Source organism: Microtus oregoni, unplaced genomic scaffold (genome assembly GCF_018167655.1).
Source record: "Microtus oregoni isolate MIOR12 unplaced genomic scaffold, Mior012 000017F_ref0000208, whole genome shotgun sequence".
In the NCBI taxonomy this organism is placed as follows: domain Eukaryota; kingdom Metazoa; phylum Chordata; class Mammalia; order Rodentia; family Cricetidae; genus Microtus; species Microtus oregoni.
The window spans coordinates 5,270,418-5,296,533 of NW_024543076.1; the positions used below are offsets into that span (position 1 = coordinate 5,270,418).

The 26,116-nt window shown below is 46.9% G+C and overlaps 2 protein-coding genes across 6 annotated transcripts in view; one reads left to right on the forward strand and one right to left on the reverse strand.

Moving 5' to 3' along the window:
* Positions 1-16,064: 16,064 nt before the first annotated feature.
* Fam166b (family with sequence similarity 166 member B) lies at positions 16,065-19,545 on the forward strand. The gene is made up of 7 exons (XM_041667485.1): positions 16,065-16,090; positions 17,465-17,622; positions 18,217-18,440; positions 18,510-18,706; positions 18,857-18,908; positions 18,988-19,185; positions 19,418-19,545. Exons 2-7 carry the CDS (start codon positions 17,561-17,563, stop codon positions 19,504-19,506), a joined length of 822 nt encoding a protein of 273 aa, XP_041523419.1. The 5' UTR covers positions 16,065-16,090; positions 17,465-17,560; the 3' UTR covers positions 19,507-19,545.
* Positions 19,546-19,607: 62 nt separating this feature from the next.
* Positions 19,608-26,116, reverse strand: part of Rusc2 (RUN and SH3 domain containing 2) — a 51,318-nt gene continuing 44,809 nt past the window's right edge. For all 5 annotated transcript variants that reach the window (XM_041667483.1, XM_041667484.1, XM_041667480.1 and 2 more), the window contains 10 exons: positions 24,363-25,010; positions 23,990-24,175; positions 23,716-23,856; positions 22,945-23,021; positions 22,612-22,786; positions 22,418-22,523; positions 21,780-21,826; positions 20,627-21,413; positions 20,401-20,538; positions 19,608-20,318 (listed from right to left, as the gene is read on the reverse strand). In XM_041667483.1, the coding sequence (XP_041523417.1) occupies positions 20,117-20,318; positions 20,401-20,538; positions 20,627-21,413; positions 21,780-21,826; positions 22,418-22,523; positions 22,612-22,786; positions 22,945-23,021; positions 23,716-23,856; positions 23,990-24,175; positions 24,363-25,010 (2,507 nt within the window). In that variant the 3' untranslated portion in view covers positions 19,608-20,116. The remainder of the gene's footprint in view (positions 20,319-20,400; positions 20,539-20,626; positions 21,414-21,779; positions 21,827-22,417; positions 22,524-22,611; positions 22,787-22,944; positions 23,022-23,715; positions 23,857-23,989; positions 24,176-24,362; positions 25,011-26,116) is intronic.

The following is a 26,116-nucleotide window of genomic DNA, read 5'->3' on the forward strand; positions in this document are numbered from 1 at the left end:
TCGCCAGCGGAGCAGGAAGTGAAGAGAGAGAGGAGAGGGAAGTGGCCGCTTTTTTAAAGGGAGAGAAACCACGCCCCAATGGGCTGGTACCTCAGCGGTGATAGGCTGGATGAGTGGGAGGACCTCCCGCAACACCTCCCCCTTTTGTTTAAATAAGAGAGTTCTAAACCTACTATGAAATTATATACAATAAGTACAAATATCCTATTCTAACTAGCTTAGGTCTTGTATAATAAATAACTTGGCCAAGTCATGAGAGAAAGTAACTACATTTATATAGTCTTCAACCCCATCAAAGATCTGAGAAGGGAAATAATGTTACCTGGGTAATTAGGAAGTTCAGTAAAACAACTTCCAAAACATGAAACAAATCACAGAGACAACTGGCTACCTGGGCAATCACCCAAAGTCACATTAGCAGCGTTGAAGCAACCAACATTGGCTAAGGCCAAACATAACTGACATACCATTTTCAAAGGCAAGCAACTTTTCAAAACTATCTTACCCTGTCTTGGCAGGATATGACAGTCCTGTTTTATCCATTGATGCACGCTCTGTATCTTTGTCAGTCGTTGAGGTATGGGCATTTCTTTGCCCCATGGCCAGTTCTGCCAAAAAGAAGGCTCCAGGTGGAGTGTCTTTGGTGCTCAACATTCTCTCGGGAATAGAGTGGTGTTGCCAGGAGCAATTGTGTCTCACTACCACAAAACTCTGAGTTAGATTAAAGGCCATTTTCTACAGCTCTTTGAAGAAGTTGAAGATTATCTATCTATACTGAGTATAATCTCTATATATCTAAAGAACCTGATTAGTCTATTATAAATGACAAACTTAGATGACTATTAGTCTATATAAGTCTCAATATCTATCTAACTTAAAGACTAAGACAATAAACGACTGTGAAACAAATGAGGACAATGACCTCCAAATATAAACAATGTACAAATATACATTGCAGTAGGTAAATATATATCAATACACAATCATTATATAAGTATCTTAATCAGAGGTAGAAATGTACACTGCAATATGGTAAATATATACAATATATATATATATCAATACAATATATGTCAATACATAAAAAATGTTTTAAACAGAGGTAGAAACATGCATGCGTACAATAGTCAATATAATTTAACTTTGTATCAATATACAAGAATCTATACCAATGTATTTGTCTAAAAACAGTAACTCACAATTACAAATCTATTATCCCATCATCCCTCTTTTTTTTTTTCTTCAAAATGATCCCTGAGCGTATAAAATTCCTCCCCCAACCCTCAATCGTATACTAATTATAATCAACCCCTAAATGATGTCCCTAAACCCAGGGGCAAACTTTACTGGGAAAGGGGACGTCGTCCTCTAGAATTACTTCCAGCTGTCATGGGGGCGACGTTCTTTCTGGGGGATCCTGTGAAAGTGAAATGATGGTTAAATTTCAAGATCAATGTCTTTTAAAATTGCCAATAGTCTCTGAGTATTTTGTGCAGGTCTGGCCAAAATGTTGTATAAGATGTGCACCATTTCAGCTAACCAAGTTGGAACTGTCTTGTGCAGCTGGTACCAAAAGCAGGTCTTGTAGTAGCGCTATCAGTATCATGATGTCATATCAACCAGGTGGAGTTGTTGTTATGGGGCCCCATCTTCTTCCTGGAAACTTCAAATGTCACTTCAGGAAAAACTCATTGTTCATTATGAAAAACTTAAACATTAATCATATAGACATATATAGACATATATATATATATATATTCAATGAAAGACATGATAGATATATTCAATGAAAAGTATGATAGATATGAAGAAAAGCAAAGATGTTTTCTAAACTCATATTTCTTTCTGTCCCATATCATGGCTCTTGACATGAGACAGAAACTCCAGAAACTCTGGGTTTTTCTCTTACTAACAGGCTTGGAATTGGAGAGGGACTGAGCCAGAGTCCAACTTCAAAACCAGCTTTATAAATTTAGAAATATGGTTTAATATTACTTACACAACCCATTCAGTTGTCTTGATATTTCCTATTGGGCAGGTATTTTTCCATTTGTCGGTATCCAAACATCCAGGGTCCCTTGAATTTCTCAAAGATGAGTGTTTTCCTGTGGAGATAAGAACAGAACCCTGCCCCCATTCTATATGTTTTTCTTACCACCTGTATGAATATCATCATTGTGGATGAGTTGTCATTTCTCCTTTCCAAGAGGTTTCTCCTCTTCAAATCGAAACTTTATTAATTTTGATGGTATCCACAATTTTTCTTCTCCTGTGGAAACAAGAGCAAAACCCCTTCCCCAACGTAGCACATCTCCTGGCTTCCACTGAGAGGTCAGCACATCTTTGAAATAAATCGGTTGATTTAGTTCAGCAGACTTTTCCATTATCCAATGTCTTTCTGCTGCTGTCGTTCCTTTCTCATTAGCGTTAAGAAAATTCAAGGTTAATAAAGCATTATGTAATCTATTTCTGGGGGTATTTTCAGTCCCTTTCTGTTTGTTCAGCATATCCTTTATAGTACGATTTGATCTTTCTATAACTGCCTGACCTGTAGGATTATTTGGTATACCTGTAATGTGTTTTATATTATAATAATCAAAAAAGCGTTTCATTTTCTTAGATACATATGCTGGACCATTATCTGTCTTTATTTGCGCAGGTATACCCATGATGGCCATAACTTCCAATAAATGTGTGATTACTGAATCAGCCTTTTCTGAGCTCAGGGCAGTAGCCCATTGAAAACCTGAATACGTGTCTATGGTGTGGTGTACATATTTTAATTTACCAAATTCCATAAAGTGGAACACATCCATCTGCCAAATTTCATTTCTCTTAGTACCCTTTGGGTTACTCCCTGCAGGCAACGGTGTTTGATTATAGAAAGAACAAGTAGGACATCTCTTTATAATGTCCTTAGCTTGTTGCCAAGTAATGGAAAATTCTTTCTTTAGGCCTTTACTATTGACATGATGCTTCTTATGAAATTCTGAGGCCTGCAACACACTTCCAATCAATAACTGATCCATCTCAGCGTTGCCTTGGGCTAGAGGACCAGGCAGACCTGTATGGGACCGGATGTGTGTTATGTACATCGGACAAAGCCTGTTCCTGATTATGTCTTTTACCTGGATAAACAATGAAGTCAACTCTGTGTCATCTGGTATAAATTCAGCGGTTTCAATATGCAAGATAACTCTTTCTGCATATTGTGAATCTGTAACTATATTAAGAGGTTCTTTAAAATCCCTTAGCACCATAAGAATGGCATATAATTCTGCCTTCTGGACAGAATTATAAGGGCTTTGTTCCACCTTACTCAATTCATCTGACTTGTAACCTGCTTTCCCTGATTTATTTGCATCAGTATAGAACGTACGGGCTCCAGTTATTGGAGCATCACGTACAATTCTAGGAAGAATCCAAGAAGTTCTTTTTATGAGATTAAGTCTATCACTTTTGGGATAGTTGCTATTAATTTCTCCCAAAAAGTTAGCACAAGCTCTTTGCCACGGTTCATTGTCTTCCCATAACTTTTTTATTTCTTCAGTAGTAAAAGGCACTATAATTTCTGCTGGGTCTATACCTGCTAGTTGACGAAGTCTCAGCTTACCTTTTATAATTAATTCAGAGACTTTTTCCACATAAGTTTTTAATTTTTTACTTGGTTTATTAGGTATAAATATCCACTCTAAAATAATATCTTCCCTCTGCATTAGAATCCCTGTAGGAGAAATTCTGGAAGGCAATATGACTAGGATGCAGCTAAGATTTGGGTTCACCCTATCCACATGTGCCTCCTGTAATTTTTCCTCAATCATTGTCAGTTCCTTTTCTGCTTCAGCTGTCAGTTCTCTTGGACTATTCAAATCTTTATCACCATCTAAGGTTTTGTTTAAATGAACTATTAGATCAGGTGTTATCCCAACAGCTGGTCGTAGACTGGAAATGTCTCCTAACAATCTTTGGAAGTCATTAAGAGTCTTTAACCGGTCTCTCCTAATTTGTGCCTTTTGCGTTTTAATTTTCTCTAACCCTATTCTGTAACCTAGGTAATTAATAGAATTTCCTCTTTGAATCTTTTCAGGGGCAATTTGTAATCCCCACCTAGGCAAGACTTTCTTTACTTCTTCAAACATCCTTTCTAAAGTATCTTTATTTGAATCAGATAACAAGATGTCATCCATGTAATGATAAATGATGGACTTGGGGAATTGTTTACGAATTATTTCCAATGGCTTACTTACAAAATATTGGCACAGTGTAGGACTATTGAGCATACCCTGTGGGAGGACAGTCCATTGATATCTCCTATTAGGCTGAGAATTATTATAAGTAGGCACTGTGAAGGCAAATTTTTCTCTATCCTTTTCTTGTAACGGTATAGTGAAAAAACAATCTTTCAAATCAATAACTATAAGAGGCCATCCTTTTGGTAACAGAGAAGGCAAAGGAATTCCAGATTGTAGTGGGCCCATAGGTTGAATTACTTTGTTGACAGCTCTTAGATCTGTCACCATTCTCCATTTACCAGATTTCTTTTTTACAACAAACACGAGAGAATTCCAAGGGCTGGTTGATTCTTCAATATGGTGAGCATCTAGTTGCTCTTGCACCAGCTGTTCCAATGCCTGTAGTTTATCTTCAGCTAGAGGCCATTGTTTGGTCCATATTGGCTTCTCAGTTAGCCATTTTAAAGATAGGGCTGTTGGTACCTCTAAAGGTTTGGCATTTGCTGTATGTTCTTGTACAGCCTGAATGGCTGGTGACCTTTTTCCATAATACCTCATCATATCCTTCCCAGAATTATGAGTTCCTGGAAATACAGGAATGTTAATCTGGGTATCCCATTGCTGTAGCAGGTCACGGCCCCATAAATTTATGGCAATATTGGCTATATATGGCCTTAGTCTTCCTATTTGCCCTTCGGGCCCTATGCATTCAACCCATCTTGTGCTTTGTTTTACACGAGATATGGTTCCAATTCCCAGGAACTGAACATCTACCTCTTGAAGAGGCCAATTCGGATGCCAAGATTCTGGGGTAATGATACTTACATCCGCACCTGTGTCTAATAAGCCTTCAATAAAAGTGCCATTTATACAGACTCTTAGCTTTGGTCTTTGATCATTAATAGAAGTCTGCCAAAATATACGTTTACTCTGTCCTATTGGGTTTTTTGACTCATCCTCCACTCGTAATTCATTATTTAGACCAGTATTACTTTTTACAGCAGAAATTGGAGCTTTTAATTTTCTTGGTGAGGCACGTTCTCCACTGTGACTGGGAATGACTGGGCCACTGTTGGCTTGGGGGCCTGCGAGAGGCCCCCCAAGGAGTTTCCCGATGATATTGGATTGCCCCGTCTGTCTTTTGTTGATCTACATTCGTTGGACCAATGTCGGCCTTTACCGCATCTCCTACATATACCTGAAGGCCGAGGTCTCCTATTTTTGTCCTTCCCAGAAGAGATATTATTCCTATAAATTCTTTGCCTGCAATCCCTTTGCAAATGTCCTAATTTACCACAATTAAAACACCTGGCAGTTTGATGTCTCCTCATTGCTTTGGAAATCGCTTCTCCTACCCAAGATTCATCATTATAGCTAAACGTCTCAACATTCATCGTATGCTGAATCCATTCATCCATAGGTGCTGATCTAGACTTTAAAGGCCCAATTACCTTTTTGCATTCTATGTTTGCATTCTCAAAAGCTAGAGATTCAAGAAGTATTCGTCTAGCTTCTGGGTCTGTTACCCCTATGTCCAGAGCCTTAATTAATCTTTGCAAAAAGTCAATAAAGGGTTCTCTCTGTCCCTGCCTAATTCTGGTATATGATTCAACCCTTTTTGCTGGATCTTGTATCCTATTCCAAGCATTTAAAGCTGCTTGGTGACATAGACACAGTACTTCATCGTCATAAAGAGCTTGGACCTGTGGATCAGCATATTCTCCTGCACCAAGAATTTGATCTTGGAAAACCTCAATACCTTTTGCTCTTCCTTGCTGTTCCATATGTTTGGATTCTTCTCTGAAATAAATTCCAAACATCAAGGAAGGTCCATTATCTAAAACTGCAGACACTAACTGATGGAAATCATGGGGAGTAGCTCTAGCATTAGAAGCCCAAGTCCTTATCATTTCCTTTACATATGCATTGTGCAAGCCAAAATTAACAACAGCTTGCTTAATTTCTTTCATATCATTCATTGCTATTGGTGTCCATCTAGCTTCTCTGACTCCCTTTGAGCCTTTAGAAGTTGAAGCTTTGTCAGAATTAAGTATAAGGTATGTCGCTAGAACCCTGGGTAAGCCAGTTCTAATAGCTGGTGGAGGCATTGTATCCTGTCCTTGTGCTTCCTTACTCTGTTCACCAGCTGCAATAATTTCTCCAATCTTTTCAAATCTTGTTATCATTGTCTCTCTTAAATCCTGAATCTCCTGACCTGTATATATTTCCAGTGATTTCACTGAGGTATCAATTTTTTGGTCCCCATTCTGCACCTGTGATTCCAAAGCTTTAATTTTTTCCTTCAAAGATAACATGTCCTCCTTAAACTTTTCTTGTATATCATGTAGATTCCCATCTTGGAGGTACATTCTGTCTGTTACCTTATCAAAACTTTGTGATAAAGTCTGAAGGTCAAATTCAACACCCTGAACCCTTTCAGGTAACTTTCTAATACCCTTGGATATGGAATCAATTTTGTCTGTCATAGTATCCACTTGTTCAGATAACCTCTGATTTTCAATAATTTTAATCCTGTCAATTAGTTGTTCATTATTAGTTCGTAAAGATTCTATCATTCTTAGGAGTGCTATATTCTTCTGTTCATTATTAGTTTGTAAAGATTCTATCGTTCTTAGGAGTGCCATATTCTTCTGTTCATTATTAGTACGTAAAGATTCAATCGTTCTTAGGAGTACCATATTCTTCTGTTCATTATTAGTACGTAAAGATTCAATCGTTCTTAGGAGTGCCATATTCTTCCTTAATGATAGAATATGGAAAAGAAAACTGAAGCCTAGTAACAAGCAAATTAAGGTATCCCCATAATCATATAAACCTTGTATGATGTAATTCATTGTATTAGTAAATATAAATTTACTAATCCATTGTATTAGTGAAAACAAAGCAGTAAAATTTGCGTTAGAAACGAAAACTGCCATATTACATATTATCCAGCAGGTGGCGCTGTTGCAGAGTCGCAGTGAAAACATGGTCCTGTTTCAGTGCCTTAGTAGATGTTAAAAACTGGAAAATGCAAGTTTCTCAACAAAGTAAATGTAATTAAATCAATTCCAGAGACGGAACCAGAAACCCAGAATCCAGGGGTAGAGAAGAGCAATCTGGAAGCCGCTTATGCCTCCACGTGACAGAGTCACCCTGAGGGGTTGCAGCTTTCAGCAACCACATGCTCTAGTTCGTGCCACTTAAGAGCTGTACTTGCAAGGGAGATTTAAAAATGACTCAGAAAAGAGCAAACCACACAGGCAGAGACTATGCGGGCCTGTGGAGTTTAAATCCACGTGGGGAGGCCAAGGCCGCCGCTGCAAGGCACAGGCGGCGGCTGAGGAAGGGAGGGCTCCCGCCTAGCCAAACTAGTGCCCGCCAAGCCGAACTCGCGGCTGCCTAGCCGAACTCGTGGCCACCAAGCCGAACTCGTGGCCGCCAAGCCGAACTTGTGGCCGCCAAGCCGAACTTGTGGCCGCCAAGCCGAACTCGCGGCTGCGAGCGGGGAAAGGAGAGGTTCTGAAACCAAACGTTGGGTGCCAAAATGAAGGCGTAAGTCACAAACAATGCCACACCAATTCGGGGTTATGATTATTAGGGTGGTATTTATTTAAAGGGGAAAAAACTTACAGATCACTGTCCCAGTCAACAGCCCTCTACGCAACCAGGAAAGGAGTCTAGTCGCCAGGGGAGCAGGAAGTGAAGAGAGAGAGAAGAGGGAAGTGGCCGCTTTTTTAAAGGGAGAGAAACCACGCCCCAATGGGCTGGTACCTCAGCGGTGATAGGCTGGAGGAGTGGGAGGACCTCCCACAACAGAGTGAGAGCAGGCTGTCAACAACTTAAGGGGTAACTATTAACAGTGGGTTACTTTGCTTTACAATCCACAGCTCTGTCTGCAAGGCTGATGTGGCCCTCTGCAAACTGAGAGTCCCTCTGCAAATGGAGGGTCAGCTTTTAGATAACCCCCTGGCCATTCATGACCAGCAACTGATGTGAGCCGAGTTGACCTTTAAAGGATGGGATGTTCCTGACTTTTTGGTCGTGCATTGTCCCTTACCCTACCCTGCCACCAAAACTAGCTGTATCAGGGGAGCATAGAGTTTTGGTAAACACCGTCAGAAAGTGCCAGAGAGAAATAGTGGACTAAATACAAACATGAGTTTAACTAAAAATCCCTGTTAATGGAAACTGTAAAAAAAAAATAAAAAGCAATTTGTACCTGAGTTTTACCTTGAGATTGTAAAAATTCTTTTGTTCATGCCTAATGCTTGCTTCCTGCTATAAACAGCCCATGGCCACATCCAGGTCCGTTTCTGGCTGTGGTCACAACTCGCTGATCAGCTTTTTGTGCTCCATGGAGACTTTATTTTTGTGTCCCATGGAGATTTTATCTTTTTCTTTTCCCTGGAATAAAGTTTGCTCCAGGTTTATAAGACTTTGGTGGTCTGTCTTTGTGGGATCCCAGTGGACCCAACAGTGACGACTGGTGATTCCTAGTCTCTTGATAGACTTGCTGCACAAATTTTCAGATCCAGTATGTCCTGTTTACCTTTTGTTACCCCAAAACGCCGATTGAACATTTGACTGTTTTATACCTTGGGCTACAGAACTCATTTTGCCAGTATGATATTCAATCTTGCATTGAAATAAGGGACCTAAAAACTGAGACCTTGATTTTCTCCTCTGGGGAAAAAGATTCATTACAAGGGATGACTGAAGCCCTCTTCAGATGAGGAGGGTAACCTGAGGTTTTTTCTGCTGCTCAGAGACTGGGACAAATTTTAAAAAGCAGCGTTGCAATTGGACTCTCACCCAATCACAGAAACCTTTTCTTGTCCTTTGATTAGAACAGATTTAAGAGAATTGTGATTTGACAAATTGCTTGTTTATTGTTAATATTTATGCTAGAATTATGGTATTGACCTGGTAATGTTTGTAACGGCTTTAGTTCACTATGAGATATTAATGATTAGAAAAAGATTAAAAGTTGTCTTTTGACATTACCAATGAGTTTAATAAGACAAATTTAGATACAGCTGAAAACTGTTAAGAAACACCCTACACCAATTGAAAAGGGCTTTCCCACCCCTGGTGATCCTCCACTCCTTTAGGAGATGCTGTAGCCATAGGAACATGTATATCACAAAGCATCTGCTTGCCCATGATTATCTCGCTATTGGTGAACTCTCTTGACAAAAAGTTGTCTCAAAGGCACAGGGCACCTAGAGTTGCTTTTTCCCTTAACCCTTTGCTTACAGAGTTCACCAGTCAGAAATGGGTAAGATCCTTCCCCCACCCCTGGCACCTAAGACACGGGCATGTATGATTGGAATGCATCATACCTTAAGACAGGTAAGTCTGGAATACAGGAAAATGTTCACCTAAGGCAGACACAATCATCTGTCCTGTCGGAGAAGCGCAGGCTTTATTAAAATTAATAAAAATGAAGGGATATGTGGAGGCCCAAAATTGTGAGCTTACTTCCACCCTGTCTGAAGGTCAGAGAGTTTCAGATTGCTCACAGTTGCCGAAAACAAGTGTGGCTGCACACACCCTGACTTAAGTTGTGGTTACTTGGTCTTTTTAACAGTAAGATGGCCCATACAGATAGACCAAAGGTCAGAGAATTCAAGCATCCTTCTGCACCTTCCTTTGAATTAAGAGGTTTGACCTAGAGAGTGGCTGCCTTCAGGATACTTGGTCTAGGGTAGGTTCACTGCCTAAACAACAGAATGCTTTTCTCATGAATTAATGACTTGATGTCTCAAGTATGGAAGCAAATAACTGTTCTAGCTGTCCTGTGTATCATGTTAAAGCAGCCTTTTGTCTTCTTCCCCCTGATGTACTGGGGTAGAAAAGTGTGTGGAAATTAAACGTGGGCAGGTTTCAGTATTCACTGGAACTCCCTCTGGGTACTATACTATGCTTCTGTTTTATTATTTTCACTCGCCTCTTCATTCTCTTTACTTCTTTTTCTAATCCCATGCCTCTACCCTGGTAAGTGGTACCCTTGTTGAAGCTGGTCCCCGACATAAGACAAGGTCTCTCTATGTAGCCCTGGCTGTCTTAGAACTTGCTAGATAGACCACACTGGCCTAGCACTCAGAGATCTTGAGTGCTGGGACTAAAGATGTGTGTCACCATGCTCGGCACAAACACTTGATTCCTCCTGTAGCCCCAACTTGCCTCTAAGTGTCACTACCTCAATAATTCTTACTAAATGCTCAGTGAGAAAGTTGGCTTAGCCCTGAGCCCTTGTCTTATCCAGCTATCAGCACATGCTACAGGAGGCACCTCTGGGATGTGTCTGTGGCATGAGTACTGCTACCTCGGACTCAGTGAGCCACACCACATCCCTTGCCTGGACTCTGGAAGCAACTTCCTTTTCAGGTTTCCATGTTAATGAATGCCTTTGTCCTTTTGTAACTTACTCTCTCCAGCAGTGGTTTTCAATTCCTAATTCTGTGACCCTTTAATACAGTTCCTTATGTTGTGGTGACCAACAACCATAAAATTATTTTTATTGTTACTTCATAACTGTAATTTTGCTACTGTTATGAATTATAATGTGAATATTTGTGTTTTCCAGTGGTCTTAGGAGACCCCTGTGAAAGGGTTGTTCGGTCCTCACAGGGGTCATGACCCACAGAGAACCAAACCACTGCTCTACAAAGAGGGTTTTGTTTTGTATGTTTTCACTTCTAGAATTCAGCCCAGGGCCAGGCAAGTTTGCTAGAACTGCACCTGCTGCCCCCAGAATGTTCTTTTTAAAATATTAAGTCTGATTATTTTACCTGTGTGTGCAAAACCTGCACTCAAAATCCAGTTAAAAATTCTCTGTAGTCTTCTTTCCATTAATATTTACATGTTTGATTTCAAGTTTCTTGCCTAAGATCTCCAACATGAAGTGTGAAATGGTGGTAGAAGATAGTCGGCAGTCTTCCCTTGCTTCTGACTTTTTAAAAAAGAGGTCTCACTCTATAGCCCAGGCTGGTGTCAACCTCTTGGCAAGCCTCAGTTAGTCTTCTGAGTGATGGGATGATAGGTTTAGATTCTTTCTATTTATGTATGCATATATACATATATGTATATAAAGTCAGGGTCTGTCTATGTAGCTCCGGCTGCCCTGGAACTCACTAAGTAGACCTGGCTGACCTCACACTCACAAAGATCTGCCTGCGCCTGCCTCCCAAGGGCTGGGATTAAATTTATGCACCACCACACCTAGTCCTGAACATTAGATTTAAGTTGCGTTTATGTCTGTTTATTTGTGTGTGTGTGTGTGTGTGTGTATGTGTGTGTGTGCACTCATGTCCTGGTGTACATTTGGAAGCCAGAGGACAATGTGTAGAAGCAGAGTAGGGCCTACGGTGTGGGTCCTAGGGAATCAAACACAAGCCTTCAGGCTTGGAGGCAAGCACCTTTACCTGCTGAGAAATCTTGCTGGCCCTTGACCCTTAAAGGAATGCTCTGACATTTAAGTGTAGTGTTTACTATATGGGTGTTTTGGGTAGTAATCTATATCAATGACCATTACCACAAGAGTGCCATGTAACAGGCTATATCAAATCTCAGTGATGTAGCCGGCCATAGTGGTGCATACCTGTAATTATAATTACTTGGAAGATAGAAGCAGGCAAATAGGAGTTCAAGGCCAGTCACAACCACATAGTGAGCAGGAGACCATGTGAAACTCTGTTTCAAAAATTAAACCAGGGGCTGGAGAGTTGACTTAGTGATTAAAAGCACATGTTCTTGCAAAGGACTGGGGTTCAATTCCCAGCACCCATGTGGAGGTCAAAAACCTCCTCAGGAAGCAGGCATGCATGTGGTCCACAGACAGACATACATGCAGGCAAAGCACTCACACACAGCAGATAACAAACTAAACTACAAACAAAACCTAAACCAATCAAAACAAAACACCCCTGTCCCAAACAGTGCTACAAGACAACAACTACTCTTACAAGTCTGGGGTGACTGAGGTTCGCTTTCTAATGTGAGGTTTGTTTCGGGGTGCTGCCCTCTTTCCACCTCCCTCCATTTCCCTCCTAGACCAGCCTGGGCATGGTGATGAGCACGGTGATGGGAAGAAAGGACAGGAACACCAGCGGATCTGTGGGAGCCTCTGGCTTGCCAACTTGATCGCATTTAAAGACACCTAGGAACTCACTAGAGTACACAGCTAGATGCGCCAGTGAGCGTGTTTCCAGCGTTAGACCCTGAGGGCTCCTCTCCAAACAGTGCTCTAGCCCACTGAGAGATTTGAAAGTCGAGTTCACCACTGGGAGGTGTTGAGTTGTGCAAGGTGGAGCCGGGAGGAAGCAGGAGCTGACTCCTTGTTTCTGCCCCTTCCTCTTAGCGGTTCTGCTCCAGCAGAGCTGCACCCCTGCTGTCGGCTGCTCCTCCAGCCACTCCCTGCCACGATGGGCTGAGGTCTGTGAAATTATGAACAGAAGAAATTCTTTCTCCATTGTGTTGTTCCTGCCAGATATTTGGGGAAAGTCTACAGGAAGGTGCTTTTGGTGTGTCTGGTTCACATCATGCCTGCCCAAATTCCAGTATTCCAAGTTAAGTTCAAAATAGAGCCAGGCGGTGGTGGCGCACACCTTTAATCCCAGCACTCGGGAGGCAGAGGCAGGCGGATCTCTGTGAGTTTGAGGCCAGCCTGGTCTATAAGAGCTAGCTCCAGGACAGGCTCCAAAGCTACAGAGAAACTCTGCCTCGAAAAACAAAAACAAAACAAAACAAAAAAGTTCAAAACAGAGAGATCATAGTCTAAACAATGACATAGGAGGTTGTTTTCTAACGTTAAACCGAACACAGCACTTACATACAGATAAGTACAGTTCTATGCTATTTAGTAACTTCTTGGGGGATGTTTTAGGAATTACAATCATAGTCAAACTGTTGAAGGGTAAATACAAGACCTTGTAAATCGTCAAATAACTCTGATGTATCTTGTATGCCAAATATGTACATGGATGTTCATGCTTGTATCTTGTATCCTGAGTATGTACATGGATGTCCATGCTTGTATCTTGTATGCTGAATATGTACATGGATGAACATGCTTGTGTCCTGAATATGTACATGGATGCACATGCTTGTATCTTGTATCCTGAGTATGTACATGGATGTCCATGCTTGTATCTTGTATGCTGAATATGTACATGGATGTCCATGCTTGTATCTTGTATCCTAAGTATGTACATGGATGTCCATGTTTGTATCTTGTATCCTGAGTATGTACATGGATGTCCATTTTTGTATCTTGTATCCTGAGTATGTACATGGATGTCCATGTTTGTATCTTGTATCCTGAGTATGTACATGGATGTCCATGCTTGTATCTTGTATCCTGAGTATGTACATGGATGTCCATGCTTGTATCTTGTATGCTGAATATGTACATGGATGTCCATGCTTGTATCTTGTATCCTGAGTATGTACATGGATGTCCATGCTTGTATCTTGTATGCTGAATATGTACATGGATGTCCATGCTTGTATCTTGTATCCTGAGTATGTACATGGATGTCCATGCTTGTATCTTGTATGCTGAATATGTACATGGATGTCCATGCTTGTATCTTGTATCCTGAGTATGTACATGGATGTCCATGCTTGTATCTTGTATGCTGAATATGTACATGGATGTCCATGCTTGTATCTTGTATCCTGAGTATGTACATGGATGTCCATGCTTGTATCTTGTATGCTGAATATGTACATGGATGTCCATGCTTGTATCTTGTATCCTGAGTATGTACATGGATGCACATGCTTGTGCTGGCTAGTTTCTTGTCCACTTGACACACACTAGAGTAATCTGAGAGGACGGAACCTCAATTGAGAAGATGCCTCCATAGGATGGGGACATGGGCAAGTCTCTAGGACATTTTCTTTCTTTTTTTTTTTTAAGATTTTATTTATTTATTATGTATACAGTATTCTCAGTATTCTGTCTGAAGGTATGTCTTCAGGCCAGAAGAGGGCACCAGATCTCATTGCAGATGGTTGTGAGCCACCATGTGGTTGCTGGGAATTGAACTCAGGACCTTTGGAAGAGCAGGCAGTGCTCTTAACCACTGAGCCATCTCTCCAGCCCCTCTAGGGCATTTTCTTTCTTTCTTTTTTTTTAAATATTTATTTATTTATTATGTATACAATATTCTGTCAGTGTGTATGCCTGCAGGCTAGGGCATTTTCTTAATTAGATGGGAAGAGCCCAGCCCATTGTAGATGATTCCATCCCTGGGATGTTGGTCCTGGGTTCTATAAGAAAGCAGGCTGAGCAAGCCATTAGGAGAAGCCAGTAAACAGTTCCCCTCCATGGCCTCTGTGTCAGCTCGTGCCTCCAGCTTCCTGTCCTGTTTGAGTTCCGGTCTTTGCTTCCCTCAGTGGACCATGATTCACGTTATGTAAGCTAAATAAACCCTTTCCTTTGCTCCGGTCATGGTGTTTCATCACAGCAATAGCAACCCTAACTAAGACAATGCTAAGGATGGCTTCTCAGGACAGAGAAGTATGTTTAACTTTTTGAGAAAACGTTGAACTTTTTTGACCATTGAAATACAGGGCCTTGCCAGATTGTAATAGGGAGGCAGAGGCAGGCGGATCTCTGAGTTCAAGGCCAGCCTGGTCTACAGAGTGAGTTCCAGGGCAGCCTGGTCTACAGAGTGAGTTCCAGGGCAGCCAGGGCTACACAGAGAAACCCTGATAAATATCTGGAACAACTGATAATTTTCTAAAGGTTCTGTGGATTTGATTCTGTCTTTGTTTCTGGTCATAATTTTGGCCCTTCAGTGTGTCCTTTAATTTTAGTGCAGGATAAGTAAGCCATGGGAGTTTAAATGCATCTTTCATCGTAATTGCCAAACAAATAACCAATGAATATTGATTATTGTGGATTTGAAGAATGTTATAAATGTAAAACAGGCAGATATTGTACCATTTTCTTTCCTTTGATATGTCTAGATACCACTGTTTCTGTTCATTTCTTCTTTTTTTCCTTTTGGGTATTGGGGATGAACCTGGAGTCTCATCCATGTTAGGGAAATGCTCTACTCTTGAACTGCACCCCTGGACCACTTTTTACATTTTCCATTTTGAGACAGGGTCTCACTGTGTAGCCCAGGCTGACCTGATTCTTGTGATCTGGCCTCCTGAGTAGCTGGGATTACAACCCTGCACCAATAATCCTGGCTGATTAAGTAGTTCCCTCCACTCTGGACCACAAACAGAGTTGCATCTGTGAGGGTCAAATCTGAACTCAACTAAGACCACCCCTCTTATGCCTTCTCCATGAGCCCAAGTTCCAGATGAGTTGAACTCCACCCTGGGTATGACTGATGACAGCCACTAACCACATGGCTAGTGACAGCGACTGACCACATGTCTCACCCACGCCTGATGTATTTTTAACTACTTTACTCTTCAACTCTGTACTTCCCTCACCGTAACCAATGAGGTTAAATGTCAGTTACCCCAAGACCCTCTGACCAGGCTGTGAGCCACCTGGGGTTTCCCTTGTGGTTTTCCCTAATGTAAACATTAATCTGTAAATGCTCAAGCCTGCTTTCCTCCACCCGCTAGGCCAGAGTGCTGGACAGTGGACCAAGTTCAAGCTTGAAATCAATTAAACTCCTTTGTGTTTGCATCAGATACCGGCTCTGTGGTGGTCTTGTTTGGGGGTCTCGTGTCGCGGATACATCAGTATCATTTTTGGAGTCTGACTCTTATCACTGACCTGTTTAGTGTGATGTATTATAACACACAGTATGAAAACACCGTTCCAAAGAGAAGCTGGGATTTTGACAGCAGCGCATCTACCTTGTCTCGTGTCATCTGGGGTAAGCACCTGAAATCTATGCTATTATTCTCTGTTCTGTTTAAAACAGTTTTATTTTATCTATGGTATTTTTTTAAACAGCCCACCTATGCTGACCTTGAACTTGCTGTGTAGTTAAGGATGTTAAGGGTGGTCTTACACTCCTGATTCTTTAGTCTCTAAGTCTCTATTTCTCTCCCCTTCTTCTTCCTTTTTTTTTTTTTTTTTTTTTGATACAAGGTTTCTCTGTAGCTATGAAGCCTGTCCTGGAACTAACTAGCTCTTGTAGACCAGCCTGACCTTGAACTCACAGAGATCCTCGGCCTCCGCCTGAAAGGAGTGCGCCACCACCGCCCGACTGTTTCTGCTTTTTAAAAACATTTGCAGTGCTAATGATTTGACCTAGGGCCTGTACACACAAAGTAGGTGACCCGCCACTGAGCCACACGGCTTAAGCGTGTGGTCTCACTTCACTGGTACCCCGATTCTATCTGGGGCAGTCTCTACAGCAGAAAAATTGATCTCTAGCCCGAGCCTGTGACCAGCAGTTCAAGGTCACCCTCAGCTACACAGTGTGAGGTTAGTCTAGGCTACAGGAGACTATCTTCAGTCTCCACGCCCCCTGAGAAAAAACACCCTTGTTTTAATCCTTAGCTTTGAATCTAACCTTTCCAGTTCTCAATTTCATACTTTCTCCTAAACCCTTTCTGTTGTGATTTAGAAAAAGCAGCACGTGAGAGAAAGACACCGTGTGTCAGAGCTCAGGTAGAGGGTTTTTATGGGGGGGTGTGAATGGGAAAAGCGGGGAAGGAGACCGGCCTCGGGAGACAGGAGCGGCAGGAGAGAAGGGAGAGATTGAGAGTCCGACAGACAGAGAGAAAGAGGGAGAGATGGGAGGTGGGCAGGGCCCTTTTAAAGAGGAACACAGTGAATGTGCACAGGAGTCTTGCATTGGAAAAATAAACACCTGTATATGTTGATTTGGGCTTCAGAGTGGGCGGGGTAAACAGTGCCACCTGCAGCTGTGAGAGGGGACAGTGACTCAGTCGAACCCAGAGGCCTGTGGAACTCCCATTCGGTCTCCTAGAGGCCTCTCTACACAAACCCCAGCTCTTTCCACAAGCCTCCTGGGGCACCAGACACCTCTCTTCAGCCAGGGAGGACCTTAAGCAGGAAGTCTTCAGACACAGAGCTGAATGGTCTCTCTCATCCCCTCACCTCCCACCTAGCAGCTTTCTTAGGGTGCAGTGAAGCAGGTGTACCCCTCAGTTTCTGCCTTGCCCCACATGACAGGATGGCATTAGTCCCAGGGCAGACCAAGAAGTCTGCTCCTCTCTGGCTCTGCTGGCTTTGCCCAGGCAATCTCCACACCAGTACCTCCCTTCTCCACCTTCAGCCCCACCCCTTCCTCTGGCTCCATAGCCCTGGACACAGTACACATGGCCCAGAGTCCCCTCCTGGAAGGGAAATAAAAGGAACTGTTCGGGTTTCCATGGCTGTGGTCAACACCGACATCCCAGGACTCAGCCCTCGGAATCCTCACTATATTCCAGGGTAAGCCTTCCCACAGCGCTCTTCTGCCTGCTTTGGGGAACAGGGGTTTGGGGATGGGAGTTGGTTCACTTAGACCCTGGGTCAAGCTGACATCTTGGTTTGAGAACGGGGGTACCTGTGGTGTTGTATGGAAAGGGGAACAGGGGCACAGAATAGCTGGGTCTAACCAAGGTTTGTGTTGTCTTCTCCACAGAAACGGGGTAGAAGCAGGGCGGGAGGATTGCAAACCCAGGCAGGGGGCCTGGAAACGCTGGGGGGGGGGGCAAGTAGCAGCTTTAGTGGTTTAATGCTAACCTAGCATGCACAAGGCTCTAGGTTCAGTCTCCAGTAGGGAAAACAAACGAACGAAAACGACCTATAGACTAAAGCTGGGGGTGAGGGGTGGTTGGTACCTGCCTGATCCCAGCAGGGGGTGGGGCGCAGAAGGAACAGAAGGAGTTTGGTCAGCCTGGGCCACAGCGACCCTGTCTATAAAGAAACACACAGAGCGGGAAACAAACACTGGCTCCAAGTACAGAACAAGAGCAGTGTTTTGTGCCTGTGTCAGGATGACGGTGACAGTCGTGGAGCTAAGGGGCCGGTCCTGTGCTTCAGGTACACTGGACATTGCCCACTGCTTCGGTACAGCATGGGCCAGACCTACGGGCAGGTGACTGGTCAGCTCCTTCGAGGCCCTCCTGGCCTAGCCTGGCCTCCTGCTCACCGCAAGCTTCTGCCTCCCATCCAGTCTCCAAGATCTCCTGGGATTTCCAGGGGAAGGCTACCTCCCAGGCGCGGGCATGAAAGGCTCAGCTCCAGCATAGTCCCTGGGTATACAGGTCTGTATGGCGGCCTGAACGGGGTCCCCTCCCCACAGGGTGTGTCCTGAACACCATTCTCTCTGCTAGGTTTTATACCGCAGGCACAGTTCATGTTTGCCAAGAACTGCAACCAGGTTTGGGCTGAAGCTATGAATAACTTTACACAAAGGCAGGGGCAGCAGGAGAGTCATGAGCTGTCAAAGGAGGCCAGGGGAGGAAAAGAGGCTGAGAAAGACCAAGGACCCCAGGCAGAGGAGCCCGAGCTGAAGCAGGAGGTGGCCCAAGTGAGCTGGGGAAGGCTAGTGATGGGGGCGGGAGTCTATGGACATGGGGATTGGCTGCCAGCTCTGTCTCCTGGGAGCCTGAACTTAGCTCTGTCTCCTGGGAGCCTGAACTTAGAATCCTATTTTTCTTTCATTAACATCTCTTGTTAGACGTCCCCGTACTCCATGGATGACACAGATCCCCAGAAATTCTTCATGTCAGGTGAGTGGACGTGGGTAACGACCAAAGGCATGGGGAGATCCCCAGGATGTCTTGACTCAGCATCTCCCCCTACTCCCAGGCTTCACTGGCTACGTGCCCCGTGCCCGCTTCCTCTTTGGCTCCAGCTTTCCCGTGCTCACCAACCAGGCACTGCAGGAATTTGGGCAGAAGTGCTCAAAGGGCAGAGTGCAGAAGGATCCCAAACCTCTTTCTCCGCTCCCCAGGCCCAACTTCCAGAACCTGGGTCTCCTTCCTCACTATGGAGGCTATGTGCCAGGTGAGAGGCTTTGGAGGTGGGGGTGGGGTGGAGGGGGTGGTTTGGGGAACTGGAATAAACAGATAAGGAGGATGTCAGGTTCTGTGATTTAGCTTTAGAGAGGAAACCGAGGCACTCAGAGAGAGGTGAGAGCAGATTTCAGAGGGCGGTTTGGAGTCCACGCAGCTGGCTGGGAATTAGATGGAATTTTCATGCCTCTGCCTACACATGACAGACTCTCTTGGCCACACAGGGTATAAGTTCCAGTTTGGTGGGACATTTGGGCACCTCACCCATGATGCTCTGGGCCTCAGCACCACTCAGAAACAGCTCCTGGCTTAAGTACCAGGATTTCAAGGTCTCTCTTTTTGTCCTATCCTGGCGATCTTTTTGGAAGGAAGAGAGGCAGGTAGGGGGAGGGGCACAAAGAAAACAGTTTGGAGGCTGAGCACCTTTTTATTAATAGGCGTAATAAATAAATAAATAAATACATACATAAACAGAAGCCTGAGCTCCTCCTCCTATTCTGACGACCAGGCACTGGTCACTGTCTGTTTACAGCATGGGGGGCTCGGGGCTTGGGCCCCAATACTGTTTATCCATCCTCATTGTCACTCGGCCTAGTAAACCCACAAATGGCCTCTGGGCCACCTCCCTCCAGAGACTTGTCTACACCCACGGAAGTATTGGCCCAGATGGGCCAGGAAAGATCTTGGCAGCCCAGCGCTGTGTCCTCCCCTCCTCTCCTGAGTGGAGGTCTGGACAGAGTCGCCGGGAAGGTTGAGGAGGAGTAATTAATACTGAGCACGGGGAGCAGGTGCCAGCACAGGGGTACGTGGCCCCGGCTCTCAGTCTACTTTTTGCAGCCAAGCCTAAGGGCTTGGGAAGAACTCTCGGACTCTTGAGTCTTGGGGATATCAGGGTCCCTGAGGCCACCAGCATGCATAAGGCCTCAGTTCTGGCTGCTTCCAGGTGGTGAACTTGGAGTTGGAGTCAATGTCACATAGGCCAGAGGTACCAAGCCTGTGTCAGGGCCCCGGCTGCAATGCAGCCAGTCTCCTCCGGCTGGTCCCAGCACCCGCAGGACATCGCCTTTGTGGAAGCTCAGTTGTCCAGGGCCTGTGGCCAGATGGTGGCACAGCGCCTGCACCTCGCTGGAGAAACAACGAACGGAGGTCAGAGAAGGCCTCTGAGAAGCCGGTCAAGCTCCCCAATACTTCATTCCCCTGGGCGTACCACGGAGGTTTGGAGGGCAGGGCTGGAGACTGTGACTCTTGCAGGTTCTCCCTGGGCTCCGGCTCCCGACGGGACCCCATTGTCTGTGCTACCAGCTGGAACACAGACCTGTCCAGGCTCAGCCAGTCTGAAGGCAGCCTAAGGGGGAGGAGACAGATTCGGGTTCTGCCTGTGTCCAGATTTAGACCAGGCTTGCCACACCACCGTCTATGCCAGCAGCTCTCACCTGTTTGCAGGCCGGGCTTCCCGCTGAGCTTTCCGAGAACCAAAGAGGTGTCCCCATTTGATGCCTCCGGAGGAAGGCTCCGTCCCCTCTTCATTTTCTGTTGGTGGCGCAACAGGCCCTTCCCTCTCTCGACTCCGCCTCAGCTCAGCTAGCACGGAGTCAGGGGGGCTCCCCATCCAGAAAGGCCAGCCCCTTTCTTGGCCAAGGGCCTCTTCGGGGGCAGGACAGGCCTCAGCCCCCTCTACTACACCTTCCCGTGGTGGTGGAGCCTGAGAAGGCCCCCCACTGCCTACCCCTTTCTTTTTCTCACTGCCAGCGCTGCTACTGCGAGGGAACCGAGAGCCCTCGGTAGCACCATCGATGTAGACCTGGGAGCTCTGCATGAGCTGGTACCACCAGCCCGCCTGACCCCCTCGGGTCCACCTGGCGTGCTCGGAGCTCCCCCCGGCCACAACCGCCTCTTCCGTGTCTTCCTCATCCTCTTCTCCACCTTCTGAGGCGCCCACACCCTTCACCCTCTCCCCAGGGCCCTCCTGGCCTCGGGCCCGGGCCAGCTGCAGTGTCGAGTGTGCAGAGAGCAGCAGGTCCTGGGACACGCGCAGCAGCTCCTTGTGCTGCCGCTGCTGCTGCCCGCTCTGCAGCAGCCGGTGCTGGAACAGCACGTCAAGGCTGAAGGGCAGCAGGGCTAACGGCTGGAGCAGCAGCAGCAGCTCCTCGAAGAGGCCAGGGCACACTGTGTGAGCAGCGCGCAGGAAGCCCCAGGGCTGGTAATGGGTCTGGATGATATCTAGGGAAAGAGAGGGAGACGTCACGCACAGAAGTGGGACCTGGTCTGAGAGGGACATGGCGAGGTCTGCATGCTTCTGCATAGGCTGTGCTCCACTTCAGTTCACACGAAGCCAGCGGCAGCGTGCAGTGCATGCATCTGTCACCTAAAGCGGCAGCTCTGAGGTCAGAGGTCAGAGAGAAATGCTGGGGCTCGCGGCCACCCTAGCTGTTAGACCGCCTAAGTCTGCTGGGACCTCCATGGCTCTGGGTCAAGGAGAAGCCCCAGACTCTGAGAATGAAAGTGTGGGTGGGCCTCCCCTCCCTTCCCCTCCCTTCCCCTCCCCTCCCCCTCTAGCTGGTGAGTGGGAGCAGGCTGTGGCTTTACCTTCATGGTTGTACAGGTGATTAAACCAGAACTCCAGGGACCGGATGCTGGAGAGGGAGAGGTGAAAGGTTAAGTCTCACATGAACACAGTCAGACAACGCAGGAGGTCAGATACAGGGAGGAAATACAGATGGACATTTATGGCTGGCTGCTGCCGGTTCACCTTGTAATGTAATTCTGGAAAGTCACTGAGGGTGTGGGGAGTGGGGCGGACATGGAATTCACAAGTCAGTCGTTTCTTCTTGGAATGGGGCAGCAGTGACTGCTGAGTGAGGACAGGCTGCTCTGGGCCAAAGGTAAAGACCGGGCTGATAGGTGGGACATGCTACTCTATGGCATGCTCTGAGGCGGGATTTAGAAGCAGAGCTGGGATTGAGAGGATCACAGTTTGCACGACCCTGAACACTGAGAAACCAGCTAGTTTCTAAACAGGCCAGGCCATGGGCCTGTGAAAGTGGACGGGCTTGTGGGTGTGTACAGAGGAAGAAAGCAGGGCCTGCCGAGAGGCTGCAGTGAGGTGGGGTAAAGGCATGCTGAGGCCTTGCATAAACACTGCCTCATTCCCAGCAGCCGGCCCTTTAGAGGATGCAGAGCTGTAGTGGTGCTAGCTGCTTAGACCCTGCGTCCTACACACTTACTTGAGCAGGCCGAGGATGAAGGCGTTGAAGCGCATAGTGTGGCTGGTGAGTTCTGGGAACTGGCTGACTTTGTTGTAGAGACCATGCAGGACCTTGGTGGATGGGCCTGTGAAGGAGACAGGGTTGGAGATCCATTTCTAGTCTCTGGAGCTCTGAATTCAGCCTGGAGCCCAGAGTCGCAGTCCGGCCCCTACCTAGCTGAGTGGAAGCCTCCACCACACTCCAAGGCGTGTTCTTTCGCTGTCCAATGATCACGTCTAGAACAAAGGCCTTGAGCCCGTCCTCCAGCACGGCTTGGACGGCAGGGCACAGGTACTTCAGAACCAGGTGGCCCACATTGGGGCTCACAGAGCTGTTCCCCAGCTTTGCCTGCAGATCACAGGACAACATGAGGAGCCTGACCTGGTTCTCACTTAGCCAGCCCCCCCCCCCACACACACACATAGTTTCCTCTGGCCATCTCCATCCCTGGATACAAACAGCAGAGTCTGTAGGGCACAGCTCAGCTCTTCAGAGCTCCAGCCTACCTTGACCCCAGGATCCCGGCTTGTGCCAAAATGGGCCACGATCAGGTCCACGGCAGTGTTGACAGCTTTCACCAGCCCTGCGGGGAAGGAGCTGGGGTGACTGTGCTGGTCTCAAGACTCTGGGAGGCTGACCATCTGTATCCACTGTCCATGCTCTACCCACAGAGGGCTCTCCCCGCCCTCTACCCTTTATGTCTCACTTGCTACAAGGAGCTGCGGCTTCTCCTTTGCCAGCCCTGCCCTTTGCCCACACTTATGCTTGGTTCCTTCCCCAGCATCTCCCTAATGTTGCCCAGAGGTCACTGGTCGCTGCTAACAGCGTGTTCCTGTCCTCGTCTTCTCAGATGGCACCAACGTGTGCACCCAGGTGGCCATACCTTCAGCACTTAGGGACTTTTTTGTTTGTTTGGAGTTTGAGGTGGTCTCACTGTGTTACCCGGGCTGGCCTTGAACTCAGATCCACCTGCCCCTGCCTCCCACCACACCAGACTCCTGTGAATTTTTAGAAACTATGGATCAGTCTCTCTCATTGCTGAAGGAAGGGCTGGAGCTGATTCTCAGGTTCCTGACATATGACCCTCGTCTCTCTCATTGCCGAAGGAAGGGCTGGAGCCGATTCTCAGGTTCCTGACATACGACCCTCGCGCAGTACGCCACACAATCTTCTAACACCCTAACACCCACAGATTCCTTCTGGAGGGTTAGCCAGGGCACCAGGCACAGTGCATAGTGAGAGCAGAACCCCTGGACCAGGCTGGTGTTGATACAAACCTTTCTTCTGAAGTACGTCAATGGAAATGGCCTCTGAGCTGCCATCTGGAGACAGACAAAACTCAGCTGGAGGCTTCTCAGTTAAGGAGAAGGGGTCCTGGAGGTCAGGGCAGATCAGTGGTAATGGCTTTGCTACCTGACCTGAAAAGGAAAGAAAAACCTTATCCTGAAGCTCATCCCGAGAGTTCAGCTGGGTGTCCTCCACCCTCTTGACTGACCCCTTTCCAAGCCCATCCCAGCCTGTCCTGGGATACCAGGGACCGCGGCCACGCACCGTTCAGCCGGTAATTCAGATGGCTGGCAGGGCCAAAAGAACTGGGGAACTCAAAGATGGGGTTCCTGCGGGCCAGCCGAGCTTCCTGTGGCCTTCGATCTAGGCTTCCTGACAAACCGGGTGGTCCTAATGGGTTCTTCCTCCTGTATTCCCGCCACTTGAGGGCTTGAGGGGATAGGTGGTTGGCTGGGGACAGAACAGGCAGGAGGCAAAGTTAGGAGATGGCATTTCATATCCACCCAGGGGCCCATATAAAATGCTAGGGTTGAGAAGATGTGGCAAATACGCCAGACGCTGTGGGTGTGACCCGCACTGAACACATAAGAAGCCATTCAAAGGAGTGGGAGGATTGGGCTACAGATGAAGCTCATACCATTGTTGGGCCTGGAGGCCATGCTGCCCTCACCACCTCCTCGAGCCAGGCTCTCTGCCCGGGAAAAGCCAGATCTCCAGGAGCCCAGAGGTGGCAAGCTTCCTGTGCCATGAAGCCGGTACTCAGTCAAGGTTGGAATCTTCTGGTCCTCCTTCAGTGGCTGCTGGGAGGCGGCAGGCCGCATGGAAGGACGAGGGTGGCTCCATGCGGGGAGACCTTCTGCTGCTGTGGCCTGCTCTGGAGGAGGGGAGCAGGAGGTAGAGGTGGACGAATCAGTGCTGGGCCCAAAGGGGCCGGCACTCCGGACAGGGGAGTAGCTTCCCAGGGGTGACGGCCTTGAGGTCTCCGGCTCAGGCCCAGCTTTTCTGGCACCCCTGCCGGAGGTCTGGGGTGTGAATGGCTGTGGCTCTCCGGAGGGAGCTGGAGCTGGGCCTTGAGTGGTGGGGATAACCAGTGAGGCAGGCTGCTGCTGCTGCTGCGCACGGCTGCAGCCCGAGAGACTGTAGAGCTGGGAGAGGCTGTGGAGGGCACGGGCCTTGGCCAGCTGCTTGGGGAAGTGATGCTGGAACACGAAGGGCTGGATAGGCAGCGTGGTCGGCCTCTGCTCCTTGCTGTAGCGAAGCACTGGTCGGCTCTCAGTGCCACCCCCTGCAGCAACAGGACGGAGAAGGACTGAGCCAGAGGGAACACCAAGAGCAGCCATATGATACCCGATGGAAAGGTGGGCAAGCCTGGGCTGCTGGACCCACACTGGTGGAGGGGGCACTGCTCCTTCTTGTAAGACCTTCCCTATCTGTTATGGTCTGGACTGCCTTCTGCCTCTCCACTTTCTGATCTCCAAAGGTCTTAGGGTGTGTCAGAGGCCCAGACCTTTCCTCACACTGAACATGCTCTCCCTTGCAAAGGGAGCTGGATTTCAGACTTTCACGCAGATGCCCAAGCTCCCAGCACTAAGTTCATCTCCTTATCTCAGATCATCTTGCCACGGGCTTTGCTTTCATTTTAAACAAAAACAGCCTCGCTAGAAAGACAGTCCCCAAACCATGTCCTGGGAGACACTCGGACCCTACCCCATTCACCTATCAGCTTCTCTGTGTCCGGGTAGACACTCGGACCCTACCCCATTCACCTATCAGCTTCTCTGTGTCCGGGTAGACACTTGGACCCTACCGCCATCCACTTACTAGCTTCTCTGTGTCCGGGTAGACACTCAGACCCTACCACCATCCACCCATCAGCTTCTCTGTGTCCGGGAAGACACTCAGACCCTACCGCCATCCACCCATCAGCTTCTCCGTGTCCTGGGAGACACTCAGACCCTACCGCCATCCACCCATCAGCTTCTCCGTGTCCTGGGAGACACTCAGACCCTACCGCCATCCACCCATCAGGTTCTCCGTGTCCGGGTAGACACTCGGACCCTACCGCCACCCACCTATCAGCTCAGCCCATTTATCCTGATGCCTCCATTCTCTCGATGGTGGGAAGGCTCACAGACTGTAAGCGTCGCAGACTCGGTGTCAAGATGCTGCTGACGTCAAGCTCTCACCCGTCTCCACTCAGTTTGCTTACATACTCCATTTCTGAGCACACAGCAGCAAGACACTTAGACTTGCTATGATGCTCTGCACCCACTTTCTCGCTTTTCCATGATCCCCTAAGAACCTCAGTGTCCATGTGTATTCTTCCTGCACAGGAATGTGCTCCCCAACCCTGGGGCCCCTTCCAGGTCAGTGTGCCTGAGTTGGTCCAGA

Excerpts from the sequence above, each read along its gene's own strand:
- Fam166b (XM_041667485.1), top strand. The coding sequence starts at position 17,561 with ATGGCTGTGGTCAACACCGACATCCCAGGACTCAGCCCTCGGAATCCT. Across the intron at positions 18,441-18,509 it reads CATAGTCCCTGGGTATACAG|GTTTTATACCGCAGGCACAG; the intron begins GTCTGTATGGCG and ends TCTCTCTGCTAG. Across the intron at positions 18,909-18,987 it reads CCAGAAATTCTTCATGTCAG|GCTTCACTGGCTACGTGCCC; the intron begins GTGAGTGGACGT and ends CCCTACTCCCAG.